The sequence below is a fragment of the Actinia tenebrosa genome, unplaced genomic scaffold (genome assembly GCF_029948245.1).
Source record: "Actinia tenebrosa isolate PJP-AT-01 unplaced genomic scaffold, QUT_ActTen_1.0 PGA_scaffold15__27_contigs__length_11533743, whole genome shotgun sequence".
Lineage (NCBI taxonomy): Eukaryota > Metazoa > Cnidaria > Anthozoa > Actiniaria > Actiniidae > Actinia > Actinia tenebrosa.
This window is the reverse complement of record NW_028292575.1, coordinates 3,852,858-3,879,802: the sequence shown is the minus strand read 5'-3', so window position 1 is coordinate 3,879,802 and position 26,945 is coordinate 3,852,858. Positions and strand designations below refer to the sequence as shown.

The 26,945-nt window shown below is 35.9% G+C and overlaps 3 protein-coding genes across 3 annotated transcripts; 2 read left to right on the top strand and 1 right to left on the bottom strand.

The window, feature by feature from the left end:
- The first annotated feature begins 550 nt into the window (after positions 1–550).
- Positions 551–3,312, top strand: LOC116307785 (uncharacterized). The gene has a single exon (XM_031718094.2). It carries the CDS (start codon positions 1,107–1,109, stop codon positions 2,715–2,717), a length of 1,611 nt encoding a protein of 536 aa, XP_031573954.2. The 5' UTR covers positions 551–1,106; the 3' UTR covers positions 2,718–3,312.
- Positions 3,313–7,465: 4,153 nt separating this feature from the next.
- Positions 7,466–9,580, bottom strand: LOC116307786 (uncharacterized). Its single transcript, XM_031718095.2, has one exon. The coding sequence runs from the start codon at positions 9,471–9,473 to the stop codon at positions 8,103–8,105; it is 1,371 nt and encodes a 456-aa protein (XP_031573955.2). The 5' UTR covers positions 9,474–9,580; the 3' UTR covers positions 7,466–8,102.
- A 7,465-nt stretch (positions 9,581–17,045) lies between these two features.
- Positions 17,046–26,732, top strand: LOC116307784 (melanopsin). The gene is made up of 2 exons (XM_031718091.2): positions 17,046–17,274; positions 24,773–26,732. Exon 2 carries the CDS (start codon positions 24,874–24,876, stop codon positions 25,957–25,959), a length of 1,086 nt encoding a protein of 361 aa, XP_031573951.2. The 5' UTR covers positions 17,046–17,274; positions 24,773–24,873; the 3' UTR covers positions 25,960–26,732.
- The last annotated feature ends 213 nt before the right edge of the window (positions 26,733–26,945 follow it).

Below are 26,945 nucleotides of genomic sequence, written 5' to 3'. Positions count from 1 at the left end.
CAATTCTGCTTCCTCTTTCTGACACTAGTGCTTATTGTTAAGTATTAGCTTTTGTTTCTGAAAATAAACGACGGCCATAATTGCGTTAGGTCTATTCATTTTTTTTTTTACCATGGTTTCTTGTAACTTCCAAAACCCAAAAAACGACTCGACGTACACCTAGTACTCGTTTTATTATTTTCTATGTGTTTTCACATTGATATTTTTCATATCTTGAAATAAATATTCCAATGCATTTGATAACTTCCTCACACTGTGAGTACACCCCGCGGAATCCAAGTGCTCTTCTAATTTATTCAGTTATGACTAATAACTAATTTCTAGAAAATACTTCACTTCGCTTTAAATTCCAAGAAACACTATATTCATACTATGAATAACAAGGTATCTCAAATTCGGCTCTTGCAGCATCTCCGCTAGAGACCCAATAAATAAATCGTATACTAAATTATGCAATCGATATGATTATGAATTCACACCATTTCAAGGATGTATGGTTACGTGCTATTTCCAATAATCACCTGATCATAGACGTCTGACAAACATCATCAGATCTTTTTATAGAGCTCCCTAGACTCGTCTCGTCTCAACTCTTGAAGATATGCAATCGTTTGTTGAAGAACTTAAGGAGGAACTCCGATGTTCCCTGTGTAATGATACTTTCACTGAACCAAATATCTTGTCTTGTTTCCACACATTTTGTAAGCCTTGCGTCAAACGACACGCCGAGCAAGTTGACCAAATCAACATCTTCAAGTGTCCTCGATGCAAATCACAAACTTCTCTATCAGAACTAAGCAGCGTCGAAGATCTACAGCCAAGTCTAATGCATTCAAGAATCTTGAAGGCTCTGGCGTTGGTAGAAGGAGAAAAGGCTTGTTCTGCTTCTGAGAGTCATTCCTACGCTTCTTGGTATTGTTTTGACTGTGATCACTCGATGTGTGATGAATGCGAGAAGAGTCATTCGCTCTTCCTTAAAGATCACAAGGTCGTTCGCCTGGCGGATTTGAAGAAAGAAGATATTCAGTTCCGTAATCACAAGAGAAAGTCCTTGTACAAGTCACCCTCAGCACAGGCTAGAATTCTTCTGCGAAGATTGTGATGCAATGATTTGCTTGACATGCTTGAGAGATCACAGGATTCATAAGACAATGTCATTACATGAGTTTGCTTCGATCAAGAAAGCTGAATTGTCAAAGCATCTGCAGGTACTAGAGCAGTTGAGATTAGATGACAAGGAAAAGCAACAACAAGAAAAGATTGCTAACGCAATCAAACAACAAGGAGAAAAGGCAAAAAAAGGAGTCAAAGACAAAACCAAGAAAATCATCCAAATACTACAAGACAACGAACGAGAATTGCTGAGACAAATCGATGAGAAGTTGAACACAGCCACAACAAACTTGAATATAATTCATCATATTCCAGCCGCCAAGGAATACATCAAGAATATGATGGAAAGAGGACTGACAAATGAAATGATGAACATTCAAGAGACACAATGCTCTCAGATATTCATCTTCAACCATATTCCACCATACTCTAGAATACAATATGTTGCTAATGCAGAGCTGATGCGACAAGTGAATTCAGGGCTGGGAGAAATACAAACTTGTTTGAAAACAGACCCTACTAAGAGCACTATTCAGGTGAAATCTAAGATAGAAGCTTCAGAGAATAAAAAGCTGTTAGAAGAAGCCAATCATGATCCAAGGGATGATATCGACGTCCAAATCAAGCGTGAAGAAAATGTGAAAATAGAAAATAAATACTTGACAACTGATGGTAAAGTAGAAGTTGAATTCATGTCTACAGTACCTGGTCCGTTGACAGCAGAGGTTCAAGTGAATCGGAATCATGTATCTAACAGTCCACTAGTGGCGAATGTCAAGCCACAAGTGATGAGAACAACAGGACAGTTTAACATGAAAGGTGTAAATAGAGATTCTAGTTTTTTGAGAGGTATAGCAGTTAATAGAAGCAATAACAGGATCGCTGTTTCAAAAGATTCTTCTGACTGTGTCCATGTATTCACCACCGATGGAGATCTCTTACTGACGTTTGTTAGCCAAGATAGTGCACAGGGACAGTGGCCTGAAGGTTTAGCATTTCTGAATGATATAGATTTAGTCATAGCCGATTATGGTAATCACAGAATATGCATAGTGAACACTACAACAGGGACATTGGTAAAAACCTTTGGTAACCAAGGTAACGGGGATGGAGAGTTTTATTTTCCATGGGGTGTACACGTTGATGACGATGGTAGCATCATTGTGTGTGATGGTGATAATCATCGTGTTCAAGTCTTCACAAGAGACGGTGACCATCAATATCAGTTTGGTTTGACAACACAGGACACGTTTGATCCAATTGATGTGATAACACATGATGGAATGTTTTACGTCAGTGATTGTAATAATCACGTTATTCATGTATTTGAGAAGAAAGGTAACGTACCGACTAGAATATCGACGATTGGTCGTGAAGGCGGTGCTGATGGTCAGCTGAATAGACCATGGGGTCTGGCTATTGATAATGACTATTACCTACTGGTGTGTGATTATGGTAATAACCGCGTACAAAAATTCACATTGAATGGTCGTTTTATAGGAAAGACTTTTGACGTAATCGAGGACCCTACATATATAACTGTTTTGAAGGATGGTCAGTTGTTAGTTAGTACGTCGGGTTCTGGTGTCTGGTGTGTAAAGTAGAATTGACTATTATTTTCTGTATCATACTTTGATTGGTTTGACAAATGGATACCACAGTGTTTGAAATGTCCTTAAATATGACCATTTGGAGTTAAATATACATTTTATAACTATTTTTATTATATATCTAGGATAGTACGCGCGCGCTGATTGCTCAAAAACTGTGCTTCAAGCTGGTGTCCATTTCATTAGATTTTAACAATTGTTGCAGTTGCTGTACTCTTTAAACTTACTTCTCCTACAGTCGGCGCCATTTTGTTGCGCGTCATATCGGCGATGGACATGTTACACAAATCGATTTGCTGAAAATTCGTTATCTTGCGTTGCAGCCATTTTTGAATTGAATTTGAATTTGAATTTTTGGGTTAGAAGCTAATCGCTTAAATATGGAGAGGGAGTCATAAGTCAATTTGGGGTTTTGCTTGCTATTAAATTGAAAATATGCATATAAATGTATTTAAAATAAGCATTCATTTTTATATTGTTTACTGTATAAAGAACACAACTTGTCACAGGTGGAACCTCAAAGCCATAATGTGTTGAAATATAATGTATAAACTGAGTATCCTTTGTAATAAAAACAGTACAAAAAACAGTCACTAAAAACAGTACAAGTCACAACTTTCTATACTGTACTGTGGTAAAGCTATGCCACATTGATTGACTGTATATAAGACAACTGACTATGTCGTGTCTTTTTTGTCATCTTTTGAGATGACAGCGAAACGTTGTCTTTTACGACTAGCATTCTTATTGAATAATTAATTGTTCTCTATCAGTCGGTGACAATCGCACGATGGAGAGCAAAATTCACATTTGTCTTCGCGTTATACGCCAGGAAAACAAGAAGCCGTTTTACATCATATTTCATCAAGGATGTCCCAAATATCGACAACGCGCAGGCGCTAAAAGATTTTCTGCTTGAGCGCCGTTCAGACGAGATATCGCCGGCTACAGAGAGTAGCTTCGAAATAGGTTGCTTTGGGGATAAGAGCCAAAAAAATAGTGTTTCCAGTCCAGTACAACTTGTTCAAGACGTGTTAGATAACATAAGCGGCAGCTAATAACTGTGAATTAATTATCCCCATGATCCTGTTCGGTCTGGGCGCGTAGGGATGAAGCCGATCAAACGACAACGTTTAGTCAAAGGACTGTATATAAAGACAGAAAACTGTAGTAAATGTAAAACCCGGTTCATACGTCGAACTTTTCATGCGCCGAACCAAATGTTAAGAATTAAGATCATGAAAAGTACGACGTCTGAACCAATTAAGTTCGACCATAACATTGAGATCGACTGAAGTGGTCGGGAATTGCGACTTCAGAGCTACTCTGATTCAAACGACGAACTTTTCATGAACCGAACCTAACGCATATGTTATATTTAATCGCAAAAAGGGGAGGGAGGGGGGGGGGGGGGGGGGGACAAGCAGGTTTATCATGAGCTGTGCGCATAAACATCAACATGGCTTCCTGTGTTATATGAGAGGCTCGGCAGCTGGTTCCGGACCTCGGGAAAGCAAAATGGCGTCCGATGATACGTGTAATTTGTGTTTTGCAACAACGAAATACGCTTGTATTTCTTGTGAAATGCCAATATGCAATAAGTGTTCATGTTTTGAAAGTGACGAAGAATAGCCTGGTTGGGTTGCAGGAAGAAGTATAGGATGGCCGAGCCGGGGAATTCGGCACTGCGGAAGAGTCTGATTTCTATATTACCGTATGTTAACCGCTGTCCTAAATGCTTGACTTGGAAAAATCTAATTGGATTGACTGAATTTGGTACGACGTCCGAATCAATTAAAGTAGATATTTGACGATCTTTGGTCGATCCTCAACGTGTTAGGCTCGGTTCATGAAAAGTTTGACGTATGAACTGGGCCTAATAGTTTCATGAGAGGTTTCGGCCTTCTTCCTCAGCAAAAAACTGTAAATTTGCAAAATAGCTCAACGTCTTATAAAATTAATTATAGTTAGAGTTACTATTCTTCGATTGCACTTTACGTCATCGCGGCCATATTGGTACCATTTAACAAAAGATTTCTCATTAGCATCCATTGTTAACGGTACCACAATGGCCGCCATGTTTTTGTTTTTTAACTCTCTTAGGAATGCCTGCAACCCATCAATTTTCCTTATTCATTCAGATTGTGAAAGACAGACAGTCGACTACGAAACCTAGTTATTGTTTATCGAAAACCTGACTTAGTTTGAAATGGGATTAATGTTCATGAACTTTTAAAAAATGTTAGTGCATATTATGTGTTTTTGATTTTCATTCTTCTTCTTCTTGATTTCCGCCTTAGCGTCCATTAATGGTCATCTATAAAATTCTGTCAAATTCACAGAAGACAAGGTATTATAATGGTTGATCGCTTGCCTTTAGGTTTTGAAACTCGGTCCCAGACCCCAAATTTTATCCCTAAATTATAGCGGAGCACCATACCTAAGAAAAAGTGGTAAACTATCGAGTTGATTTTTCATGGATTGGCTGACGTCACTTCCGTCCGTCCGTCCGTCCGTCCGGGCGTGTACACAAAGATCCCGATTGGCTGGTGGTTAGATTATCTTTTTTTTTTGGCGGGAATGTCGACGCGTTGCAACATCCGGGTACACATAAAGTTAAATCCGGCTATTAAACTTTTGTAAAAAACGTTTTACACCTTTTATTATATTACGTGTAGAAATACCGAAAGATAACAACACAATTTTTTATCCAAGCTTATATATTTACTCTGTTTACGATGGAACCCCTTTCCGAAATCGATATGTCGAAAGAAAGCTTAGAGGAGAATGAAGCCAAAAAAGAAAGGCCTGAAGTAAAAGAGTTTTTTTCGGAAGAGGAAAAACTCTGGAGGCGTGAAAAAGAAAGGCAAAGACGAAGGAATGTCACCAAAGAAAAGCGGCAAGCAGAGAGAGAGAGAAAACGCAAATCCAGGCGGGACTTCGAATATGAACAAGGAGAACATGATCGTGAAAGAAAAAGGAATATGTGGCAAAACGTGACGGATGAACAAAGAGAAAATGAACGTGAAAGACAAAAGGAATTTGAGGCAAAACTACTAGCTAAGGCGACTCTCAAATGCACAGAAAAAAACGCTTTAGGGCAAGTTATAGACCAAAGACAATTAAAAAAACTTTCATGTATTCAAAGATGGATTAAGAAGTGTTCTCCAAGAATTCAGGTGTGTTGTTTAGCAAACAATCGTTTATTATTTTTTGACAAGCATTTTTTCTCGACGAATCGACAAATCAAAGACTTTCCCTCAAAACTTTTAATATTTCCGTAGATAAGATTATTTTATTTTAATGTTGGAGTAAATATAACATGAAGAGCATATTACAACAAATATTCGTCCTTTATTTAGCTTTGTAAATCTTTAGCAATTCGGTTGTTTTTAACCAACTATCGTATGTTTTTCGTTCAAGAAAGATTCGCCTCCTATCGCGGGGTCCCATCGGCAAAACAACGAAGACTTTCATTTAATAATTTTATTTTTACAGATAATTTATTTAAGTATTGAATGAAATATAAATTTACACCAAATATTCAACTGTTTATTAAGCTGCATTCGAGCAAGTCTGATCATTAAAATGAGCTTAAATTTTGTGTTGTTGAGAGATGTTGTTGTAGAAAGACCTAGACTTTCACTTTAAAAAACCGTAAAAAATATTCAAAAACATTTACAAACGCCAATTTACTGACAAAGAAATTCGTCATTTTACATTGCCTTTATTTTCTATTTTGTCTCAGTTGTTCTTGTCAAGTTTAACTGAATGTAAACTTCGTCTCGTTCTGTAAAAGACGTAATGATTAAAGTAAGCTTATATTTTGCTCACCTTAACCAGTTTCCAAGTCTGTTTTTTGGCCTTGATTTTTCCTAAATCTCCAGATTTTCGATTTCAATGAAAGACATCCGAGGTCAATTTCACTAAACTTGATATTGTATTGGATTATCTGTAGTTATCTTTCGTTTTTTTTTAAGTAAAAGAGATTCAAAGGCTAAAAATGTCGGTTTTTTTTGGAAAACTTTGTCGAAGAACCTTCCAAGAGCAAAACTAGCCCCTGGGGGTGGTGGTGAGTTGTGTACAAAATTCCTAAGTGGGAGAGTATGTACTCGCGCAAAAACAAAAAAAAACAAAACAAAAAAAAAAAAAAAAAAAACAAAAAAAACAAAAAACGGACAAACAAAAAAAAAAACCATGTAGTGCATTTCGATTCGATTTCACTGCATGGTTTTTATTATGGGAGAAATTATCTTCATCTCGAATAAAAAATAATTGTAGATTTTTTCCCCGATCTTATATTTACCTTTCAGTTTCATTCAAATCGTTCTCCCTGTGACTTCCGTATCGGGGGCTCCGCTTTTAGGCACTGCCTAAATATATATATATTAGAAAAATGGTCAATTTGTTCGAGCAAAGTTGAAAATGTCACCATGCTATGGCAGTTTACTTTTCCGCGCTGCTCTTGTGATTTCAGTTACATGATTATCGTGCTCTTTAAAAAGTTTAAAATATATATGAAATCCAGTTATTTTGAACTTGAAGTTGTCAGGCTCAAATGAAGAAATGTATGGCGTCCGGTCACGCGGCTATCGCGTTTACGGAGTAAAATCCAAATTTTGTCCTTTGACAATCACGAAATGACACGTGTTCATTCGGTTTATAAAAAAATGGAATCTAGAGAAGAATTTATTGGAAAATTAAATTAACTTCTTGTCACAAAAAAATGGCAGCCTTTTCAAAAAAGCACAGCGTTTTCCCAGTTTACACAAGATAGCCAAGAACTTAATATTTACGTCTTTGCTTGTTGGGTTCCTAGTTTATCGCGGCTCTTGGTGGCAAACGAAGCTCGAAACGCAGTCCCAAGAAAATATCCTACTTTCCCGCAGGGATTACAAGGGTAGGCTTAGGATTCGTTTAGGTTTTTTTGAAAGCCAGGCAATTTTGTGAAGCTATTTACAATTACATTTACCAGTTAGGTCATTCGCTCAACACAGCATTTTTTCTAGATTCGATACTAAAAAATATCAAGGAAAACCCTCGACTTATCGATTTACATATCCGTCTTTCGATGTGCAACCCACTATAAATATCGGTGAAAATGCGAGAAACGATTGATTGGTGAAATTTGTTTGAGACGGAAGCGATATCAATACAAATTCGCTTCATGGGAGAGAGAAAGTGTCGCACTTGACAGGGCAACTGTTTGGCATGAAACTGTTCTTATTGATTTTCCAAATACTTTATTTTATGCGTGCAATAAAAATCGTTTAACTTCGGTTAACATACATTTTTCTTGTTCATCCGATTTATCTGATTATTTTTGTCCGATTTATTTTTGAAGATTTCACACTTTTGTATATTTTGAACATTTACTTGTTATTCTAGTAAAGTTACGCTTTTTAGCGCTGCTGGCGAACTTCTCTGTAAAACGTCATCTTCTTTTTCATCGTCGGTCGCTTCATCCAAAGTCTTTAACTTGCTCATTAATGTATTCACAACAGGTGACTGATTTCTCTTTGTCAGCGTCCTATTTCCTGTATTATCAAGTGCTTTATTCCTTATATCATAAGAGCCCCTTCTAGCTTTACCCGGAGTTAAAGTCTGTTTTGGTTGCTGAGGACTCATGTTTAGCTTTGCTATGACATTGATCGATCCTCGGCGAATCTTCGGAGAGGGAGACCACGACTGAGAACCCCTCCGAGAATCTCCCGAAGACGCCAGTGAAAGTCTTCGGTTCTGACCCGTTGAGATTCCTGCTGTTGCAATAGATCTTCGGCGAAAGGCACTATTTGTATTAAGAATATTATTTGTTGTTCTGGCTACGCTGAATCGACGATTTAGTAACGATCTTGGGTCTAATCCCGAACCGGGGAAAAAATCTAGTGTTTCTGAGAAATCGGAGCTTTCCGATGCTGTATCTTCGCTTGCTTCGGGTTCTACTATCACTGGTTTCGGCTTAATACTAGGACGAAAAGCACCCGAGAGCTGCCCCTCGTAGTATTCAAATAACTTCCTGAGATTATCTCTGTGAGTTTTTTGAGATTTTCCTGTGACTGGAGCAGTGTGAGGTCTTGTTTTTTGTTCTATGTTTTCGTCAACATCAAGCGATCCCCGAGGCGACTCCTCTCTCATTTGTAGTTGTAAAGTCATAAAGAGTGGAGACTTTGAAGCTGATCGTATACTCTCTTCCGTTCTCTCCCATTCACCAGCAGTTTTAAAACAAACTTTGTCTCTGGCTTGCTTCGAAGCTTTTCCTTCGGAAATCAGAATTCTGGCGCAAAGAAAGTGTCCGGCTTTCGAAGCACAGATAAGAGGAGTTTCTCCTCGCTTGTTGACTTTATCAACACTCAATTTAAACTTATTTAACGTTTTTATCAATAAATTCAATACCACGAAGTTGCCTGACGAAGCGGCGTAATGTAAAGCAGTGTTTCCTTCGTTGTCTGGCGAATTTAGATCAAATGTATGAGCTTCGTTGATCATTAATCCAACCAGCTGCTCGCGACCAAACTTACAAGCATACGAGAGAGCAGTCATGCCTGTCTTGTCTCTCAAGCTAACTTTCGCTCCATTTTGTAACAAAAGTTTCGCTATTTTAGCAGCTTTTGTCTCCTCTTCGAGAAAACAAACTTCCATTAGTGCTGTTCGCTTGTCAGGAGTTCTGGCGTTCACATCGATTGCCATATCGATAAGTAACTTTGCTTGATAAAATCGCTTGTTTTTGAGAGCTGAACAAAGGGCTGCCATAATTCACTGAAGTTACAGTAAATTGAATAAATCTAGACGAATTTAAAGCAAGGATTTGAAAAGAATATATTATAATAGGTCACGTCTTTATCACATCTTTATGAAACCGAGAAATGAAAGGTTCAACATTAGCCAATCGTTTTGCGATTCATTGTATTTACCCAACTACTTGTCACTACGTAACTAGGGAAGAACGAAACAGAGTGTAGTCATAACACTGTATAAACAAAACAAAACTGCACCTGTTCAAACACTGTTTTCTTCAAACAAAACCTTAATATTTTTTGAACAAAATTATAGGCAACTCAAGCAAAGTCGGGGTCTTTGTTTCGCATTATTGTGGGTAAATGTAAAAGTTTTAAATTCAATCTAACTAAAACGCATAGTGAAAACGTAGAAAAGTACTATTAAAAATACGTTTTCCGGTGATTCTAAGTATTCTTAATTTCCTGCTGTCGTATTTGAATAAATAATATTGAATATGCAATAAAATTGTTTTGTGTTTAGTGTTCAAATTCCCAACGTTTTTCAATTTCATGTGTGATTTAGACTAATAGATTGAGACAAAGTATTTATATGTGTTTGAGGACAATAATATTGAGCATATAATCAATAAAAACTAGGAATTATTGAATAACGTCATTTTTCATGACGACTGATACATTCAAACTCAGGAACTTCATTTATTTTTGAGGTAGTAGGAACTTGTAGATAAATTGGATCACCATAAAAATCTTTGTGAAACTGACGTTTCGGACGTTAGTCCTTCGTCGGAGTAAGCTTTTTACTGTAATCCAATTTATCCACAAGTTTCTGCTGTTTTATTCAGAAACACCGACGCAGTCCACGCTAGTTCTACTAGTTATCACCACTAATTTTGAGGTAGCTCTCTGTACTTTTTTACCACATTTTAATTCAAATTCGGAAAACAGTTTGTCCTGTCTTAACTGCTTTGGTCGATTGAATTTTCAGTACAATTTTTTTCAACTAAGAAGCTCAGCCATTTTAAAATATTGGACGTTACCACAGAAACGATAAACAAATACGCTTGAAATCACTTAATTCTAATATAAAAATGCTGTCTTCATTTTACATGTACCCGAAAAAAATTAAGTTAAGAAATATAAAATAATGTAACATTTTAGACACTCTAAAATCTTAGCACGTGAGATGCTGTGAGAGAACACAAGAAAAATGTAGAAAACCACGTTTCGAGAAGTAAAGCAGTTATATTTTTCATATATAATCAACTCTCGTTACAGCGGACATCGTCGGGAATGTCACTCATTAGTCCGTAATAGCAAACGTCCACAATAGAGAGAATCAATTAAGGTCATTTCTTTGTCAGTATATTTTACACCGGGGATTTGGCTTCAGGTTTTGCTCTATCAAAAGCACAATCCGTTTCTCGTTTAATAAATTAAGGAAATAATGAAAAAATAATAATGATCGAGCGAGGTTTTGGTAAGCGAACACTCTCTGTTCTTTCATTTTCTTTCCGGCCTTAATTACAAGGGATTTTATAAATGTCTTCTACCCTCTCGAGGTTTTTTGAACGATAAGAGAAAAATGCAATGTTTTCCTGTAAAAATGGGTCCCACATGGAAAGAAACGGCTATGGATGCTAAGACATGACAGAGACCGGCGATATTTCGGGCTTACTGCTCATAGCAGGGGGGCAGAAATCTCCAGCGTAGCCGTACTCCATTAAAGTCGATTTCCAAAGCTCATTATAAATTTGCGCGAAAAAAGGAAAACCAAGAAAATACCAAGGAAAACTAGAGGAAATTATTTTTTTAAGCAAGCTTAATCCACATCATTAACTTTAACTTATATTAACTTAGACCTCTTTTAGAAATCCGGAGATGAAAGATCAGTTTTGTCAGTTTAAGTGGCCGGTAATTGCGGACAATACGACCTGGTTAATCAAGAGAAGAAAAAAAAAAAAAAAAAGTAAATCCGTCTCCTTGGCTTAGCAAATCAAATTGGGAACTGGGGAGGCGTATCCTGGTGCACATGCGCATTTGAGGTGCTCCCTACGACTGACCACATTTCTAAGTCTTAAATAAAGATCCTTAAAATTCTATGGAACCCTAAATAAACTCTGAAACGAGGGCCTTAAAAGTGAACTTCTAAATTCTAATTCAATCTTTTGCTTTCACCTAATACGGAGCATAGGGTTCTGTTGGTATTTTCTCACGCTGTGATATAACAGGGAAAACTAGTTCTCCATTTTCACATCCCAATAAAGCATGTAGGGGTTTGGGGAGAAAACGAAAGAAAAAAAAGCCCTCGCATATTATAGTAAAGACTGCATTTTCATAGTTTAGATTCCAAGTTCAAACTTCATCTACAAAACTGCCTTTTTGCCTGGCAGAGAAAACGGCTGATTGATTTGTTTCCGGCGCGCATCGTAGTTGACTAGGACTCTTTAAAGAGAACCATTCATAACAGCGGAAAAGCCTTCAAATTTCATCGATTCCTGCGAGCCATGCCACACGACGCAATAATGTATTGCACGCAATGTTGCTGAAATAGGTAACGATCCTTCTTCAGCAGGGCCAGGTTCTCCGAAGCGTGTTCTTAATTAAACAAAAGCGATGAGAAATTCGGTATAAAAAATCGCATGCGCACTGAAAACAATCGTTAAACTATGAACTGGCTTATTTCCTCAATCTCAATATAATCTTCGGGACACGATTGCAAATCCTACATACGTGTCGTACTAATTTCCTCTCTCTTTAGTTTCTTTAAAGTAGCTAGAATAAACACTTAAGAATTAAAAGTAAATGTTTTCTTCAAAGTAAGCTTCAAAAACATGTTGCCGTGCAAATTTATGACGAGCTTTGGTAATCGACTTTAAAGAATATTCTTCGCAATTACCGGCCACTAAATTGACAAAACTGATGTTTCATCTCCGGATTTCTAAAAGAGGTCAAAGTTAATATACGTTAAAGTTAATAGTATGGATTAAGTTTGCTAAAAAAAAAACAATTCCCTCTAGTTTTCCTTGGTATTTCCTTTGTTTTCCTTTTTTCGCGCAAATTTATGATGAGCTTTTGAGATCGACTTTAGATTATATTCTCCGCAATTATCGGCCCCTGTTTTGGACTCCCTCGGTTACGCCTCGTGAGTCCACAACATTTTGAAGGCTAGATGACGAAAATCATGTTAAACAAGAGAACATAACACGGATCAAAAACAGGAAGAGTTGGTTAAATTTTTATTCATTACGAATATTAGCCTTGTTATCATCTTTAATGGTTTAATTATTTGAAGTCCACTTAGCTTTGAACCTCATTTCCTGTAGTTTTGCTGCTTTTATTTGAAATTTGTTTATGAATTATGACAAATCTTTATCGCGCTACGTACGGTGTGACATTTGAAAGGAAAAAATTAATAGATAAATGAGTTTAAACATTGTTTTCACATTGATATTAGCAAAGTTTTGTAGCGATAAAAATAGATAAAAAATGACGAAATTTCAAATGATGGAAATCATGATTTTTTTTTACACACAGATCGGTTTTTTACACACGGATGGTTTTTTATTCTAATATTGGGATTTATTGCTCTTTCCTAGAATGTGAAGACTCAGACACAAGCAGCCCAATCTCTCGGTTTTTGTCTGTATGAATATTGCGAAAAAACGATATTTAAGTCTATTTATGTCTATCTTGTTTTGGTTGTTATTTGTACGGACAAAAAGCCTAGCTTATTTCAAGGTTTTTCTTACCTCATATTCCCCCACGTCTTTTTTTCGTATAAATAACAACTACAACAGGCACAAGAAGTTCCATATGATTTTATTACAAATAAGAAATAATTCATCATTTTAAAATCGATATCAGGGAGTCTTCATATGCTCACCTATTTAATTAAACGTTGTCGGTTGGAGCACTGAAATCTGATGGCAGGTAATTCAACACGCTTAAATGTTAAATAGATTCACTACCGAATAAGGTACGTAGTTCCCCTTAAGATTGGAATATGAGGCATGGTCTTTGAGTTAGAAATGTAATTTTTTCTTTGTAGTTTCTTAACCAGAAAATATAAAAGCACAAACATTCAATTTAACTTAGACTTTGAAGTCAAACGTCTTTTTTTCGTATAAATAACAACTACAACAGACACAAGAAGTTCCATATGATTTTATTACAAATAAGGAATAATTCATAATTTCAAAATCGATATCAGGGAGTCTTCATATGCTCACCTATTTAATTAAACGTTGTCGGTTGGAGCACTGAAATCTGATGGCAGGTAATTCAACACGCTTAAATGTTAAATAGATTCACTACCGAATAAGGTACGTAGTTCCCCTTAAGATTGGAATATGAGGCATAATCTTTGAGTTAGAAATGTAATTTTTTCTTTGTAGTTTCTTAACCAGAAAATATAAAAGCACAAACATTCAATTTAACTTAGACTTTGAAGTCAAACGTCTTTTTTTCGTATAAATAACAACTACAACAGACACAAGAAGTTCCATATGATTTTATTACAAATAAGAAATAATTCATAATTTCAAAATCGATATCAGGGAGTCTTCATATGCTCACCTATTTAATTAAACGTTGTCGGTTGGAGCACTGAAATCTGATGGCAGGTAATTCAACACGCTTAAATGTTAAATAGATTCACTACCGAATAAGGTACGTAGTTCCCCTTTAGATTGGAATATGAGGCATAATATTTGAGTTAGAAATGTAATTTTTTCATTGTAGTTTCTTAACCAGAAAATATAAAAGCACAAACATTCAATTTAACTTAGACTTTGAAGTCAAACGCTTTTAGATTAAAAATCTCGAGACTCAGAACAATTAAACTATGTCGGAGCACTGACGTATAGGATAATAGCGTTACGCAATAATAATAATACTTTATTCAAAATGTAGATTACATATTTTGAAAAGGAAGACATTGAGGTTAGCCCTATATAAGTCCCCTAATTTAAAAATAAATAAATAATTTTAAGAACTAATAATATATATATATATATGTACAATACTAACTTCAAAAAATGTTCATGTGTTTCTTAAGTCTTGTTTTAAATTTATTTACGTTGGGTTCATCTGTATGATTTACTACGTTATTAGGAAGATCATTCCAAGATTTGATTATTCGCACAAAAAAAGAATATTTGTAACAATTTATCCTAGCAGATTTGGTCTGTATTTTAAATTGGTGATTAGCTCTCGTTTTCGTACTTTTACAAAGTTCAAAATAGTCACTGAAATCTAGACCGTTCATCTTGTGTACAATCTTATAGCACTCAACTAGAGAGAGGAATTCCCTTCTAAGTTGCAAAGAGTTCCATTTGAGTATCTTACATCTGTCTTCATATGCCATCTCTTGTCGTTTTTGACCTAGTGCGATGCGTGACGCTCTTCGTTGTATAGATTCAATTGCATGGATATCCTTTACTAGGTGTGGTGCCCAAACTGGGCATGCATATTCCAGAATGGGACGGACCAGTGATTTATAGAGTATGGAAAAGATTTCCTTATTTCTACTACCCGTGGTACGTTTAACTAAACCAAGGACTTTATTTGCTTTATGTACAATTGCTTCTACATGTTTGGACCAACTTAGATCGCTCGACATTGTAACTCCAAGGTCTTTGTAGTCATGTACGTTCTTTAATGCTGTGTCGGATATGTGATATTGTGTTTTATTCTTATCACCCTTATGAGTTATCCTCATGGCTTCACACTTTTTAGGGTTAAACTTGACTTGCCAATCCGCCGCCCAGTCTTCTAAAGAAGCAAGGTCCGACTGTAGAGCTGTTACATCCCCAACGTCGGTTAGTCGTCTATAGATCTTAGTATCATCAGCGAACAATTTGATGCTTGATGTGGCTACATTTGGAATGTCATTTACATATAACAGAAACAAGATCGGCCCCAGAATTGAACCTTGCGGGACACCCGATGTTACTGGAGACCAATCAGAAAAGGATCCACGTATTTGCACTCTTTGTTTTCTATTAGTTAGAAAATTCCTGAACCACAATAGTAATTGATCGTCAATGCCATACCTGTTAAGCTTGAAGAGTAGGCGTTCATGTGGAACGCTGTCAAACGCCTTTGACAGGTCTAAAAAGATAACATCTGTCGCTTTTGAGGTATTTCTTGATAAACACCAGTCATTATAGCTACTTAGAAGTTGGGCTACCGTTGATCTGCCTTTTAAGTATCCAAATTGATTTTGGTTTAATAGTTGATGTTCTGTCCAGAAGGCTATGACTCTTGATCGTACTATTTTCTCTGCCACTTTACAAATGATAGATGTCAACGAGATTTGACGGTAATTTTCCTTGTTGTGTTTTGGACCTTTTTTGTGGATTGGAGTTATATTTGCAATTTTCCAGTCCGATGGAAGTGTACCAGAATAAAACGACTTGTTAAACATCTTGCACAGTGATGTGGATAATTCCTTTGCACATTCTTTCAAGATACGCGGTAGTACTTGATCGGGCCCAGGGGACTTGTGAATGTTCAATTCTTTTAGATAACTTTCCACTTCATTAGCTGAACATTGAACGTTGCGTAACTTTTCAGTAACAACAAAGCCAAATTCTGGAAGGATGCATTGTTCTCGTGTAAATACAGATGAAAAGTATTCATTCATGTGTTGTGCTATGTCTTGATCACTTGTCACTTCTTGACTTCCTTCTTTCAGCAACACTAAGTCGTTGGTACCTTTTCGTTTTGATTTCATGTAGTTCCAGAATGGCTTTGAATTGTTCTCGGATTTTAGTTTGTTTGCTAGATCTTTCAGATGGTTCCATTTTGCTGAATTGCAACTCGCCAATAATGAAAGAAAAACGAACTTAAAATGATTGACTAGTTTGAAAATATATTAATCAACTATTAATGAAGAAATAATCAAATCGACTTTACTAAATAGGATTTTACATGTTAAATGCGAAGTTTTGCCATATAGATATGATGATTAATAATTATGATAGAAGCATTACATGTTTTTCTTAAGGACAACACTGAGTCTTGGCGCAATTCAAAAAACATTATTTGCGAAAAAAGAAAGCCTTTACGTTTTGCCTCAGGGAAGCATCCTTCCATGCGATAGCTACTGATAACTGGGAAAAATGAATATAAACTATGAATATTAATGTGTTTGCGTATTGATGGGTTCCAAGCATTCCCAAGAGAGTTAAAAGATAAAAACATGGCGGCCATTGTGGTAACGTTATCAATGGATGCTAATGAGAAATCTTTTGTTAAATGGTACCAACATGTCCGCGATGACGTAACGTGCAAACGAAGAATTTCGTCATGCACATGTTCATCACTTGTAATGCTATCAGAATGTTGCCAAACAGTCTCAAACCAATTTTTGAAAAATATGACAATTTAGAAGATGTGGGCAGACAATTTGATACGTTTTACAACTTGTCAAAAAGTTGTGAATATTAAATAAATCATTTATATCGACTATCTAATTTACCTTGATAGGTCTTATCGGGAAGTTTAAAATAATATGTTGCAATCAGTGCTCTAGCAGGAGCCATATGGTCATATTAATGAGCAACAATCATTATAATTTTGTTCTAATGTAAGACATATTTCTATTACCTAAAAGATCAAACCTTCAAGGAGGGTTCCGTGGACCCCTTTGACCCCCTGGATCCGCCACTGATGATAACGTTCACCATATATGGTCAGTAATTGGTACCATATTCACTAAAGTGCTTTCCTAATTGCATGCTGACCCCCTCTGTTTCCACGAGCGAATGTTCACAGGTTTTTCTGAACTGCAGCAGAAGAACAAAATTCAGGTGAGAAATATAATCTAGTGTTATTTTGAACAAAAACCTTTATTTTAATTTTCTTCTCAAAACCGGTTAAAAATAGCGTCCAATTTATTTTGACAACCTTGCACGGTGAGCATTTTCCCCAGCTATACCAATTTATCATAGGCATGCACAATCTAAAATGGATGGGATTTTATATAACGCTACAGGTTTGGACGGCAAAAAGCCTAACAAATCTAAACCCCACTCAATAAGGCAGAATCTCAACTGATTTTTTGCAGCACTAACGGTAAAGTTACAGTAATAGTGAAATTCAGTCTGGAATAGCGGATTCTTTATGGTGAAGATAAGAGACGCCTTCATTATTTCCCAAGCGTTTAACCGACGCATATGATAAAAACGAGGTGCCTTTTAAATATATATTCTAAATAACGAACGAACAAAAGCTAGCTTCATTTGTCTTATCACCTAAAGAATAAGGCTATCTTTCCTTCTACAAAACTATATAATAATGATACGAAAATATTGATAAAAACGCATATGATAAAAACGAAGTGCCTTTTAAATATATATTCTAAATAGCGAACGAACAAAAGCTAGCTTCATTTGTCTTATCACCTAAAGAATAAGGCTGTCTTTCCTTCTACAAAACTATATAATAATGATACGAAAATATTTAAAACTGAAAAAAAAAAAAAGAAAAGAAATCCAGCGAATCTATTAAACTTAAATTTAAGAACTTGTATGATATCCTATATATTTATAATTTTTAATTTATGAATTTATATATTCATGCATTAGATCTGCCTGGCAGCAGTGTCTGATGGAAAACCAATGTCCATAAGAACACCTTGCACAGGAGCTATCGTTGACAAACGTTTAGAAAATTTCAGTTTTACTAGGTAAACATTTGATCTTCATTAATTTATAAATAACTCAGGACTGAATCTATTTTGGTTTTCTAGAGTCTTTTGAGGCAATGTTATCATAGTGTTACACTCCCCTGGCTTGTATCGCAAATTCTATATTTAAAAATCATTCTTCGAAGGCGAAGTAAATATCGGGGAATATTTATTTACCGAGACGTGAGTCTTTTAGAATTTTTAACACAAGTGAATTTAGGAAATAATAAGGAGAGATTTATTTTTCAAATTTTATTTATCTCTGCAAGCAGCACAAATTGACAAACGAGCGTGCCCGTGCGCAAGTTATATTAATTCACTGTAGGTGAATATAGCAGCATGAGACGTAAATTGTGACCAATGAGCGCGCCGGATTTATTATATTCATTTGTGTAAAATATTGGCAAAAAATCTCGTCATAAAAATGAAACTCATCATTACTATTAAACACCACAGCAAGTAAAGCATTTGTTGGCGCAACTCAACAGGGTAGAACTGAAAACATGTGAAGGCGCCGTTGGCAGCCGTCATACAGTCACGTCCTTGCATGACCGTATCTCGGTAGCACAGCTCATACCAGCATGAACCGCGAAGCGATAATTATGATCATCGGTTTTCCCGATAAAAATTTGGTAGAATTTCAAATTCAAACAATGAATTTTACTTGAAAAAATAATAATAATAATAAACTTATTTATAAGATTTTTATTATATACAACATAAAATCAGTAACCAGCTTGGGTTCCTGTATCCACTAATTCCGAGAACTAATATCCAAACCACATTTCGTATTAATCATCTAAGGCATTTTTTGTAAAACCTCTTAATCTCTTAGGCTTTTGGTCTAAAAATTATCTTACAAATTGCCAAAACCTTAACTGGATTTATGGAACCACCGATTCAAATTCAAATACGGTTTCCACCAAGAAAACCAAGTTGGCGGTAAAATGTGGCACCATCTATAGACAGCTGACACTGATGAACTTTGCATTAAGGTATCAGGGTACCCCTAGCGACCATTTTGCATTCAACTCTTAATAGCGCAAAACCTTTTAATCAAAACCTCAACAAAGTATACATTTTCTGAAAGCTGAATAAATGTAGAAACCGCTCCACCTTTCCTTTTCGTAAAATACATTTATCCTTTTAAGTTAGAGCGAATTATTCACATTTTCACCGTGGCATCTTCGCGGAGTTCGATGACAGCCGGTGATGATCGGAAACCAATGCTTATTACCTTTCCGAGATCACAAGACATCACTTGTCAAAATTGTCTTCGATTTTTGATTAGTTGCCCCGTTGCTTTTTTATACGCTCTTAAAGTTATGACGCTGCTATATCACCTGTATGTAAGCCAAAATCTACGATAACTTTGGAAGCAAGCAAAATTCAAAATTCGGAGACATATTTTTGAAGAATAACTATCCAAGATGACTTCCTCAAAATTTCAGTTAAATCGGTCAAATTCCCTTTGACATCTGACTCAAAATGTACGGGTAACTGAACGCAAAATCACTTCCGAGAAAAAAGCAAAAACGTTTCTGATTGAGCGGAAGCACCTTTGTTGACACAAACCATTTTTTTTTTATTACTCGCTATTAAAAATCACTATCGAAATTTTTTGGGGGGGAAAATCGAAGAATATTAGTATAGGAAATCGCACGATCTCGAGTACAATTTGGAAATTAATAGACACGAGTCTCGCCTAAAGGCCCGTGCAATTACAAGAACTTTCAAAACATTACAATTGTCTATTAATTCCAAATTGTACGAGAAGATCGTGTGATTTTTTGTTTATAGTTCACTCAGCAAAATTTCAGTAAAAAATGCGCATCGACGCCGTTCATCTTTGTCTATTTGGCGGCCGATTTTCAGTCCATCGTGCAACTGAAATGCATAAAAAAGATTAGTTCTTACAGCTTTAAAATTTTTGTTTATATGTTTTTTAAGTACAAAATGATAGAAAATAATTGTTTTGACATTGTTTTGGCCTTGTTGCCATAGCGACTTAATTCGGTACTCCTACGGAGTACAATTAACGCTATAATTGTACTCCACCAATCAGAGTCGAGTAATTTTGTTGAGTGTACTATAATATATTTGATCGCAAAATGTGAAAATGTAAAAATCGATACTTTTGAGCAATTTCGGGGTACCCTGATACCTTAAGAGCGAGTCCGTGTGAAAACCATGCAGGCAGGTCTACATGTAATGGTACCTCACCGATTTTCTTTAAACTTAGCTTGTTCGTACATCTTGATGAGCTTACTACTCAAGCAAAGTTGCTTGACCTTAGCGTAAAAAGCGTTGGAGTTACAGTTGTTTGAATGTTTTACCCTCAAAACGGCCAAAATTAGCATAAACTTTTCCTGAAGTTTGAGGGTCTCGTATTTTCTCTACATTTTAGATAGAGAATTCATATCTTGTCCACGACTGACTTGTGACTTTATAGGCATTTTAAAGTAAATAAAAACTTAAGTATTTAAAATTTGATAAATCTGTAGATTTTTGAATTATGGAGTTGTTTTCAAGCTTATAAAAATATTATAAAAGATTAGAAAGGAGCTATGTTCAAATATGCGGCTTCATTTCCTTCGACTTCGAAAGCTATCACAGATATATCAATGATAGGGCAACCTGTTTAGCAAAAAAATCTTTGTAAAAGTTTCATTTCTCTAGGAAAAATTACATCTCAAATAGATGAAATTTCGCTTGTTAGAAGGTGTCACGTGACCCAACAATACGTCCATGACGATATTTTCAAACAAAAAACGGCGTAGACTTAGGCCATAATATAATGTATAAAAACCCAGTTTACCTTGTAAGAATAGTAAATACAAGTTCACAATTTAGATTTGTTGTTTACATATATATATATTCTGTGCTCGTTGACTCAAATATAAGGCACTTTGTTTTGCTGGCTAATTTGGGTAAAAATAGAACATGTGAAGATCGATGCTTTTTATACAATTTCATCTTAATTTCGAATTTATATCTCTGTGATCTAATTGCATTTTTGTTGTAAAGAAAACAATATTGTGACTTTTAAAATCGCCTTTAATACACCTATTATCAAAATAATGCGACCTAGGCGTATAACTTCAGTTAATCAAGTTACGACGGGCCGAATTCATTCCGATCGCAAGCGATGAAGAAATCCCCTTATTCGTTCGACATCCACTTAACTTTATGTTGCTATAAACAAAACTATGCTCACATACGATAAACCAAACTCAAAAATACTTTAACATTTTAATATTTTTATCTGATACGATCGATCAGGATCGAAATCAAAATATCTTGTTCATTTCAGGCGTGAGAATAGTTGTCTCTGATTGGTTGCGCGGAATTTCTTTTAACTCGGTAAATGCTAACTTTATCATCATCACTATTACATGATCCAGCTTGTTCATCTAATCACGACGAACTTGGAAAATTTTAAGATCCTATATTATTTTTTTAGATTTCTTTAATTAGATCTTATTAACCGAGCGGGAGGTCTGTACGGGATAATCTTGACCGAGGTCTGTACCTGACCGAGGTCAAGATTGTCCCGTACAGACTGACCGAGCTCGGTTGATAAGAGTTTTATTATATGACCACTTTTCATTGAAAATGGCAAAATGTTTTCGCCGTAAGATTAATATGCGATCGGACCGGTTAATACCGGATAATCTAGACCAGTCCGCGATCTATCCAATCAGATTGCTCGATTTGCTAGTGTCCAGGCTCTAAGATTCACAGTCATATAATAATACATCTTATAGACTTCTCATAGACTTCTTGCTTCGAATGTGCACGTAAGGAGAATTTACTTAGACTTTGTTTTTTTTCGATCTTTTCGCGTGTTTGTTATCTTATAAAACAAATCAAAAATAGTTTTCTGTGTTTGATACTCTGATCAAAACACGCGGGATGTTGGGAGAACACTCGAGAAGCTGGAAACCACTCCGCTACGCGTCGTGGTTTCCTACGCTCCTCTCGTGTTCTCTCAACATCCCGCGTGTTTTGATCAGAGTATCAAACACGGAAAACTGTTTTTGATCTGTTAATTATAAAATAATTGGGATATTACTCGCGCTATGATTGGTCGAAAACCATGTTTGATGAGAGTATCAAAACACGCTACCGTCATTTTTAATCTATCGCGTGCGCTCATTGGTCAGTTTGAATAAGACTGCACGTAGGGAGAATTTACTTAGACTTTGCTTTCCGCTACGCGTCGTGGTTTCCTACGCTCCTCTCGTGTTCTCTCAACATCCCACGTGTTTTGATCAGAGTATCAAACACGGAAAACTGTTTTTGATCTGTTGAATCTAAAGACGTCCAGATCAATCAATGTGTACTGTATTTTGGTGTATGGCTTTTTGACTTTGTTTATGTTGTATCATTCTTTCGCAAACAGTAAGTAGTAGAGCTAAATATCTGACTTCTTCTAGATTGTTTTCCTTTATTTACTACTGGCTTGCCATAGTTTTTCATTTGATGAGTTATCTTAGTTTGTTGTAATAAGCCATTAGCTCGTCATATAAGACAATCTCTAAATCACGCAATTTGCGGTGCTCTCATGATTCACAATCAATACTTTACAAAAATATTTTTTTCGTGCACTTGTTTCCCATTATCTATAACTGAGTACTTTTAGAAGCCCGCCGCAGCTAGAATATACGATGTTTATTTCCGAGGCCAAAAATACCTGTTTTAAATCTCGGTTCCAACGACTTAATCGTAAATTACCTTAATTATTATGTTTCGAATTGCAATGATAGTTTGCTACCTTCATCGTAGTGTTCAATAGATATACTACACTTGTATAAGTTTCCATTTCGAAAAGAGCTGTAGTTTTAGAGAACTGTTATTGTGAATTTCGCTCTAATTTCAAGTAATTTGCATATTTTGTCTGGGCATGATTCATTCGACGTCCATATCTTCTCGGCGTTTTAGAACTTTTCGTCTGATATTCCACACATTTAATAATCACATCAAAGTACATAACTGTGCAAAATATCAAGAGAATCGGAGATACTCCATGTAGACACATTTTTCAGCATTGCATGGTTTCAGGTGGACTCGCTCTTAAGTGATTTCCAACGCAAGTGAAAAATATTCGTTTTTTATCAATAATATTTTCATTTTTATTTCTCCTCATTCACTTTCTACTGTATTTCTCTTTCTTACTTTCGTTCGGTCATTCACTCATTTATTCCTCCATCTTTCTTATATTTCATTCATTATTTCGTTTTTCGTTTTCACACGGCATGTGAAGATTTTTTAAAAAATCTTAACTCATTGTACCTCTGTGTATGAATAAACATGAATTTGAAATCTTTCTTTCTTTCTTTCTGCAAGTTTGGTGCTTAATTTAGCTGATTTTTAGAAAAAAGGAAATCGCAAAGATATGTCAAGTGTTGGTTGTATAAAGACTATATATAATATGTGTATGAGAATTATATATGAGAATTATATATGATATATATATTTGTACTGCAGTTGTAATGTATCAAACTGAACTGATCCTCGCAGTATATGAAGCAACTTATGCAGCTGCAAATTGAAAGACACAGAAAAAACTCTGAGTCTTGAGCGGGATAGGCGAGGGCAAAAATTGGTGAATAAATGAATAGATAAATAAACAAATAAACTATGGAAAAAACGTAGCTCTTTATAGGAGCAGGCGTAGCTTAGGTTGGTTAGTGCGCGACCTTCAGAGCTTGAGGTCCACGGTTCGATCCTTAGGATCTCCACGTCTGTTTCGACTTCTCTCTAATCCGTGTAGCTTCAGCTTTAAATACTCTTAAAATAGAGCACTGAGAGTGAGAGGGGGTAAAGTGCGCACCGTCGGCTTCCATCGATAGCAGTTGAATTTCAACTGAAGGAACTACCGACGTTAAATATAGGTACTTTACTTTACTTTACTTTACTTTAGGCGTATAAATTAACCAAAGAATAAACAAACAAGCGCGATACTTTTACCATATGTCTATATTTAATATATTTATTTTTTCCCTTTTTTTTATGTAATCTTTTCTAATGACCATCTAGAAAGCACTTGACCTGGGTATTACTAAGGTGATTACAAAACAGGATTGGAATGTAATTAGTAAGTTTTAATATGATTCAAATTTTATTGCAAGATTGTCGGCAAAGTTATCATATAGTTATTACGCTTCTTCCTTCGCTTGACTTTTCATCATTCTGAAGAAGACTGCCACATATACATTCGAAATGTCATGTCTACCCAAACTCAAACTTTCATTTATGATGAAGGTCTATTGGTCGCGTGTGACTGGGAATCGCAGTAAACGCGTGAAAACCGTAACTTCTCTTTTTTATCAATACAACTTATGATACTTATCACATAATCTCCCGCCACAAACGGCTATCTCCCTATATTACCCAATTTTTTGATATTTTGATACGGAAGAAGACCAGAAGATCTGGTATTTTGGTCTAATTAATTTTAGAAACTACTTAGCAAAATGTCGTATGGTTGTCATTGGTATCTAATTACAGCATGTTTCACAGAGGGTGTTTGTTCAGTCGCCATCAATCTATTGTTCTTTATTTGAATCTATAAATATTCACACATCCAAGAACTTATCGATCTCTTTTATATGCAGATCGCAGCTTCTGCAAGACGGACGAATACTGATGTTATTCACCGCTCATTTCTTTGAAGTTATCAACGCTTAAAGAACTACAATTGTGTCGGGTTATCAAAATGAACTGTACAGAAGTCAATCTTACTCTACGTCCAAATCTTAACAGTGTGAATGTATCTTGTAACGAGACGTTAAAGTTTCGCCAGAATCATCGCGTTCAAAACTGCAATCCTACAGAAAATATGGCTGTACTTATGCCATTGGCAATTTCGACAGCCCTTATCAACGGACTTGTTGTTTTTCTCTTTTACAAGAGAAAACAATTACGAACTCCTGGAAACTATGTCTTATTAAGCCTTGCGGTATCAGACTTCATTACTGGGGCGTTGGATATTCCAATCTTTATTACGTTTTGTTTCAAACTTGAAACAGATTTTCTTCAAGTCTTTGAGGTGCTTTGTAAACTGACTGCCATTCTTACGGCGTACCACATCGTCGCGGTAACTGCAGAAAAATGCATCGCGATTGTCAAACCATTTCAACACCGAGGCGCGAATCGAAAGACGTCATTTATCGTCATTGGGTTCATTTGGATTGTTTCCAGTGTGATATCAGTTCTACCATTCATTTGGAACTCTATTCTGCGTGGGAACCCACAGACAAGAAAGACAAGTGTCTATCTTCATCTTGGTCACGACGCGTTTTGCTTTATCGCCGTTTTTCTTATCCCATACATTTTTATCGTCTATGCTCAGATTGTCATGTTCAGAGCCATTTCATCAAGAACCAAACGATTTAATAAAGAAATGAGAAGCGACAAAAACAGCTCCCGGAGAAAAGCCTGTGCTTCGCATGAACGAAAGTGCATCGTTGTTTTCGCCACGATGGCTGTCTTGTTTGTCGTTTGCTGGTTGCCTTGGTTTATTTTATCTTTTTGCGCAACGATGACGGCCGTAAACTTGGAACTTCTACCAATTATGCTACGGTTGTCTCCATTGCTAGAAGCCTTCGCTATTATAAGATTTTCAACTTGCATAATCAATCCTTTCTTGTACACCTTTTTCAAGAGGGATTTCCTAGACGCGCTAAAAAGTACCTGTCCGTGCAGGTTTGACAGTGAAAGGGAATCGATTTTTGTCAGCCTCGAACAAAGGAAAAGTTACAATATATGTGCAACTGGTGTCGATTCAAAAACATGCATCTAATATGATGGATAGACTTGGGTTGTTGGTTCGCTATGATTGAGGATTTTTCTCAGGTTTTCCTGCCTCCGCAAAACTCAACACGCCAAATCTTAATCATGATCTGTGCTATTCACGTCCGGATGTTGCAGGGTGTGTTAACTGTGCCCACAAATTGACCAGTCAAGAGGTTGTTTCAGAGATTGAAGTGTAAGTTAGCCAAGCCCTGACTTTGATCAGCCCAGAGGTTGTTTAATGATTCGATCTGAGGGTTAGCCGTGCCCTGATATAGATCATTTATATACCAGGGCTTAATTTAAGGGTTCCAAAAGATTCATGCTTATAAGCCGTAATAAAGTATTAGGGCTAGTTTAGTTTTGCAATGTTAAAATATTGACAACAATCATTGTTTAACATAGTGTAAAAAATTAGCCGTTTTAGAAAGGATAGTTATACGAGAAAATGCGTGAAATAATCTCCATCAAGGAATAGATAATAGAAATGGTGTAGTTTAACAAGCAATTTCAAACTATATGAAATCATCTTTGTCTAAGATAAGAGATTTCAGATAGAATTGATAATAATAATGAATTGAAACAAAAACTTAATAAAAATACTCCGTAGCTCATCATTTTTTGGGGGAAAAAATCAGTGGGAGATTAAATTATTCACTAGAGTTCAAGGGCCATCAAAGTAAAAAAAATGATCTTATTCAAGTCTTAAGTATTCCTCGAAAAATTTATCATTTAATTTTGTTAATATTTTCTGAGGACGTTTGTAACCGTCTTAAAATAAACTCCTACCAGTAAAAACAATTAGTTCTCCGTGTCTTAAAATTAATCAAGATCCATTAAAAAGAGTGTCCAAGCGGAGAAAACCGGAATTTTCCCAGACGACATATTTTTTCTATAAAATGTCATCATTCCGCAACCTTTGCCAGAATGTTCGATCGTGGTCATATTTTTTACGCTCACTTGAAATTAGCGCGACGATTTATAATCCTTTTCTAT